A 6905-nucleotide genomic window follows, 5' to 3' on the forward strand; every position below is an offset into this window, starting at 1 on the left:
CAAAATTCAGAAGTAAAAACTCAGAAACAAAAATTCAGAAATCAAATTTCAGAAGTCAAGATTCGGAAGTCAAATTTCAGAAGTCAAATTTCAGAAGTCAAAATTCAGTAGTAAAATTTCAGAAGTCAAAATTCTCTCATTTTGCTCAAAATTTTATGTTTTTTGCTGTCTGATTACTTTCTGAATTTTGACTTCTGAATTTTTTTTTACCCTGGAACACAGCAACGTCGAAAGAAGACGTTACATTAAATCGAATTATGAAATATGTATAATATCACCAAATTGGTTGAAGTCCGTACAAATAATTCCATAGAAAGGTGGTCATTCGAAGTGCGTTTGGGACACAACCTAATATATTTAATTGCATAAATAAAATAAAAAACGAACAGGCAATAACAGAAACAAAACTGCAGCAATTTTCAGCTGGAAACGAGCCATATCGGAAACGCAAGAAAAAATATAAAGACTTCGTTTTTTGAATACTGTAAATTCAAAGGATCGCGGGTTTGAATCGAGCTCAAGGCCTAGCAATAATTATTTTATCATTATTATTGTTATGATAAATTTTTTCTTAATTGAAAGAACAAACAGTGTTAATACATCCCAGAGCACGGGGAAAAAGTGTCAATAAATATGACACTATGGCATCATTGCCATGAAACAAATCCAATTTTCACATCCATTCTACAACAGATGTCGCAGTGCTGTGAATATCAATTGGCAAGAAGGATAAAAGTAGAAATAAAGAAGACAAACAAACAACCGCTTAGATAGCTGAATGCATTGTGAATGATAACTAAGTGTGATATCTTATCTGTCAACTGCCTGACAGGATGTTCAATATGGCTACTTTTTAGCGTTCTGACAGGGTGTTCAATATAGCGGCGCCTATCTTCAGCGGGTGATAGAAAGAGATACAGAATGAGACAGCGATAGTCAATTACAAATCAGGTGATCCAATCACTTTGGAATTTTGACGTCTATGCAGCAGATATCACACTTAGTTATCATTCACAATGGCTGAATGGTTATAGCCGCGGCGGTTATGTTTGTAGGTATGTCACAATGCTGCCACCTTGTATCATTCCGCTATGCGCGGCGCCTAAACGTTGCCGATGACGGAATTTAGCAGTTCCCGAAATGGATCTATACAACGAGCTTTGGCAGTTGTCAACAATTTTTCTTTATTCTATTCTAATTTAAACAATTTTTTCAATTAAGAAAAAAATGTATCATAACAATAATAATGATAAAACAATTATTCTTAGACCTTGAGCTCGATTCAAACCCGCGATCTTGCAAATCGGTAGGCCGATATAACAACAAAAATTGTAAATTCATTTGAAAAAGATAAACGCGAAAAAAAATTAATTAATTACATGCTTGCTATTGCGCACAATTAAAAATTTTAGATTGTACTACTTTTTCATTATACATAATTCCTTCCAAATAAATAAACGTTTTTGAATTTTGAGAAAAATTTAATGTTTTTGCTGTCGTCTGATTATTTTCTTAATTTTGATTTCTGAATTTTGCCTTCTGAAATTTGACTTCTCAAATTAAATTTCTGAGTTTTGGCTTCTGAGTTTTGACCTCTGAATTTTGTCTTTCTGAAAATGGTTCTGACTAATGTTTTCTGAAAAAATGTGTTTCTGAATTTTTGCTTTCTGAATTTATGGGGGGGGGGGGGGGGGGGGAGGGGGCACCAGATGTTGCACCCAACAAAACATGTACCTATTTTCGAAAAAGCTGCAGCAAATACAGAAAATATTTAATTTTAACGTTTTGGTTAATTATTGAGCTCAAGGCCGTAAAGATAAATAAAACACCATATATTTTGTGGTATTATAATTTATATAATTGGTCGATATTTCGGTTTTAATCTGAAACCATCCTCAGGAAGAAATGAATGTACTTGATCGGAATAAATGAATGTACTGGAATAGGTCCTATTTTCCTAAATTTCTTAGACCCCAACTCATATGTACCTCTTTTTCGCAATATCATTGATGTCGATCAATCCACTAAGAGTTATAACGATAAATAATAATTCGAAAGCTGCTGTTTGCAGAGACGTGAGACCCAACACCGTTTCCGAATAAACATAGCCTCCCAGACTATTGGCTATAAGTGTCCCAAATCTGGCAAGCCATTGCGGCGTGATTGAATCACAAAGCCGATTAAAACGTAAGTGTCCCCTGGGAGGCCCTTTTAAATAAAAGAAATTGCCAGTTGATTCTTCCCAACTATTGGTCATCTCTGTGCGTAAAATTTCATCTTTTGGCGTGGTTGACATGCAGACTACCAAACATCGAAAAATCTTAACATACAAACTATCACATTATTTTAGGTCCGATGTAACTGGTTGGGTTGGTCAAGGTGGTGCTTTTCTTGGTACTAAACGTACGCTGCCCGAAGGAAAATTTAAGGAGATTGCTGCACGTCTCAAAGAATTCAAAATTCAAGGTTTACTTGTGATTGGTGGTTTTGAGGCTTATCATGCTTGTGGTCAAATCTCGGATCAACGTCCTAACTATCCAGAATTTTGCATACCAATGGTTGTAGTACCATCGACCATATCGAATAATGTTCCAGGCACTGAATTTTCACTTGGTTGCGATACTGGTTTAAATGAAATCACAGAAATCTGTGATCGTATACGTCAATCGGCGCAAGGTACAAAGCGTCGTGTATTCGTTATTGAGACAATGGGTGGCTATTGCGGCTATTTGGCTACTTTGGCTGGTCTAGCTGGTGGTGCTGATGCTGCATATATTTTTGAGGAAAAGTTCTCTATAAAAGATCTACAACAAGATGTCTATCATATGGCATCAAAAATGGCTGAAGGTGTACAACGTGGTCTGATTTTGCGTAATGAGAAGGCTTCCGAAAATTACAATACGGATTTCATTCACCGCCTCTACTCGGAAGAAGGCAAAGGGTTATTCTCTTGTCGTATGAATATTTTAGGTAAGCAAACTTAATTTAACATTGTGTATTGAAAGTTAATTGTTTAATGTTTGTTTATTTTCTTTTTGGGTAGGTCATATGCAACAGGGCGGTTCACCAACACCATTCGATCGTAATATGGGCACTAAGATGGCTGCCAAGTGTGTTGATTGGCTAAATTCGCAAATTAAGAATAATATAAAACCAGATGGTACTGTTCGTTGTGAGAGTAGCGATTCAGCCTGTCTACTTGGTATTGTACGTCGCCAATATCGTTTCACACCATTGGCCGATTTGATTGGTGAAACAAATTTCGAGTTAGTATTATTAAATCCCAGAACGGTTGTTGTTGTTGTTGTTGTAACGGTAAGGTTGCTCCCCGAAGGCTTTGGGGAGTATTATCGATGTGATGGTCCTTTGCCGGATACAGATCCGGTACGCTCCGGTAACACAGCACCATTAAGGTGCTAGCCCGACCATCTCGGGAACGATTTATGTGGCCACATTAAACCTTCAAGCCATCCCTCCCTCCCCACCCCCAAGTTCCATGAGGAGCTTGACAATTGGGTTTGGAGAAGCTATATATTGCGCTGGCACCTGAAGGGTTGCGCTACACAGCCCCTTGAATCTGGTATTTTAGTCGCCTCTTACGACAGCCATACCTACCGCGGGTAGGTATATTCCCAGGGGTTCCCAACGACCATACCACGCTGAATACATCGGTTCTCGTCACGGTAGTATCCTTCTCTTCTTAATGGAAACCCCACGAGGAAAATTATATATGTTTTAATTCCGTATTGTACTGAAATGTGAGAACAATGAAAGGAAATCTATTTTAGCAGGATAGAGAAAGAGGATATTTATTAATCTGATGTTCTGGCGATTGCTATGAGCTAGTTTTCTTTTAAACTTGTTTTTGTTAACTTGTGTGCACGAAACTTTTAATAGTTTAAATATTATTTATAATAAGCCCGGCTTTGTATAGACAACTAACATCAAGCCCTCCAAGTGTAATTGCTATAAATTATTGCTATTCAATTCAGATGGGAATCCAAAACAAAAAGAATATTCGGTTGGCTGTCCTGGGTCTGCCTTGGGGTCGGAGAATATCCGCAGTTATTAAGATATAGGAAAGTTAGTAGTGTATCTAAAAAAATTTGCAACTTTTCCTTCCCTTGGTAACGACTTTCAGGCGCTCTTGATTCGAACGCTCTCCTTTGCAGCGCTAATAGGTCGGTGGGGACTGTTCTGGTGATCACTTGTACGGCTGGTTCTGTTACAGAGCTTACCATGATTATTTTCCTACTGAAGTATATTTGGCCACAGCGCGCAGCCGAACTGTGTCGTGGATTGGATGATGTCCAGCAGTAGACCCTTTATGTCGGCCATCTGATGTTTGCCATGAATTTGCTTGGCAGAGATACCTGGCATCTTTTTTTGGTAGCAAACTGAATTCGTATCTAGGATGTTACTAAAGAGTCGAATCCCCAATTAGCTAGCTACACATCTTCTTTGAAGCTATATTACCACTGATGGTTTCGGAGCGGTACTTGCTGGGTTGTCTGAAGTACCAACTGTTTTTTCTGCCGCTGTTGTTGTTGTTGTAGCGATAAGGTTACTCCCCGAAGGCTTTGGGGTGGGTTATCGATGTGATGGTCCTTTGCCGGATACAGATCCGGCACGCTCCGGTAAAACAACACCATTAAGGTGCTAGCCCGACCATCTCGGGAACGATTTATATGGCCACATTAAACCTTCAGGCCATCCCTCCCTCTCCACCCCCAAGTTCCATGAGGAGCTTGGGGTCGCCAGAGCCTTGTCTGTTAGTGAAACGGGATTCGCCGCTCGAAGGTGAGGTTGACAATTGGTTGGAAAAGCTATATATTTGTAATGGACGTAAATTTTTTTTATTCTCTGTGTCTTCAAGTTCATTATACAAAGTTCTTCTACGATACTAATCTCAAGATACTGCACTTGCACAGTACTTTTGAACCTTTTTGGTATTGTCGGTTTGCTGCCAGATTTCCATTGACAATGCGAGACTGCACATTTATTACCACCATTCTATAAAAAATGTATTTTTGAAAATGCAATTTTTTTGTTTACACACAGGCAACGCATACCTAAAACACAATGGTGGCTAAAACTACGTCCGCTTTTAAGAATCTTGGCGAAACATGACTCGGCCTACGAGGAGGAGGGTATGTACATCACTGTCGAAGAAGAATGTGCTACAGATGCAGTTGCTTAAGCTTCTAAACATTTGGCGACATTAAAGACACGGCTAGGCAGCAATCTACTAGTCGTAATTAAAAGCAAGCCATATTTATTGTAGTAGCTGCTGCTCGACAGCATAAAAATTGTTATAACATTCACGAACCAAAAAGCATAAAGTAAACATACTCACATAAAATTTTTTTTTCGGGCGCCGAAAAAGGTGCACTGCACAACTTTTTATGATTTAAGTTATTATTGTTTTCATAACAGTTTTAACAATTGTTCATTAAATATTTTGAAGAAACATTTTGCAGTAAAAGTTGAAAGTTGTTAACGATAACTCAGGACATAGCACAATTCTATAAAAACTCAGTTTAAATGTTTAGCACATACATATGTAGACAATAAAACATATATAATTGTACCATGTACATGTGGCGCAAATTTTAGTTTTATAGTTTTAGTACATTCATTTAGTTTTAAATTTTGCGATTGTCAACTAGATGTTTAATTTTATCAAGCCACATATGTGGAACGTATGTATGTATGTAGATCTTCATATATTGAGTTTAATTTCAATTTTTTTTTTATTTAGCCAGAACAAACATAAATATCCATATACATACATAGCTATTTACATACATACGTACATAGTATGTCCTTTGTACGTCTACGCTTATGACTCCCAATGTATTATTATTATTACGTTTTTTTGGTTAATTTGGCTTAATTGTTTAAAGGCAAACAAAAAATTGATATTCAGCAATTTGTATTAGTAGAAAATTATATTTAGGGAAACGAAAGGATTACAGTGATTTATTTATAAAATGTTAACATCATGTTTTATTTGTGTAAAAGTAAAGCTTAAAACCTAAATTTATAAGAAATACCATGCATACATACATCTATTAGCATGTAATTAATATCAAATTGTTGTTGTTATTGTTATAAACTTTTTGTGCAGAATTTAAAAAAGGATTATGAAACGCATGCACCCACCGCAGCCATCGGGAATGCATCACACAATAAATCATTACATGGTTTAACAATTATACTCTTATGTATGTACAAGTAAATATAAATATCGAAGTACTTGCAATCTATCATACAAACTTATTCGAAACTATTTAAGTCTAGGCAGCATAGGTAGTACTTTTTTCATAAGAGTAAATCAATGGAGTCCAAAGAGACGACTACGCTGGCCAGATGATATTTTAGTGTTATTAAAATTTAAAAAACTCGTATACTTAAAGTCAACTCATCTCTGTAACAACTATCACTGTCAATAAAAAAAAAACGAAACGTAAGAAAAAATGTGGTGTATTATTTAAACAAATATTTGATTCTGGCGATCCAAAGCTCCTCATGGATATAGAAGATTGGGGGTAGGGCTGGTCTAGAAGGTCCACTGTTTCATATTAAATCGTTCCCAATATGGTAGGGCTAGTACCTTAATAGTGCTTTTTGCCGGGGCGTATCGAATATATATCCGGCAGAGGATATCAACAGTTTCACCTCCACCATTTCAAGACTCTTTTCGAGGTTTTCGTCTTGTTATTTTCAATATTATTTCTTCATCTACATACTCTCTTCGTCTCCCCCTTTCCTTTTCCACAATTCCTCTCTCCGCCTCCCTTTTCATCATACATTCATTTTTCCTTCATTAAAAGAATAAATATTTACATCCAAGGAGATAAAGGCCGAGCTCCTCTTCCATTTTGCGTCGTGCTCCTTTTTAG

At 36.8% G+C, this 6905-nt stretch overlaps 1 protein-coding gene across 2 annotated transcripts in view; it reads left to right on the forward strand.

Moving 5' to 3' along the window:
- Pfk (ATP-dependent 6-phosphofructokinase) overlaps window positions 1-6480 on the forward strand; it is a 49316-nt gene extending 42836 nt beyond the window's left edge. For both annotated transcript variants that reach the window (XM_067774423.1, XM_067774422.1), the window contains exons 9-11: window positions 2351-2970; window positions 3044-3266; window positions 5062-6480. In XM_067774423.1, the coding sequence (XP_067630524.1) occupies window positions 2351-2970; window positions 3044-3266; window positions 5062-5200 (982 nt within the window). In that variant the 3' untranslated portion in view covers window positions 5201-6480. The remainder of the gene's footprint in view (window positions 1-2350; window positions 2971-3043; window positions 3267-5061) is intronic.
- The last annotated feature ends 425 nt before the right edge of the window (window positions 6481-6905 follow it).

The sequence above is a fragment of the Eurosta solidaginis genome, chromosome 3 (genome assembly GCF_040869045.1).
Source record: "Eurosta solidaginis isolate ZX-2024a chromosome 3, ASM4086904v1, whole genome shotgun sequence".
Lineage (NCBI taxonomy): Eukaryota > Metazoa > Arthropoda > Insecta > Diptera > Tephritidae > Eurosta > Eurosta solidaginis.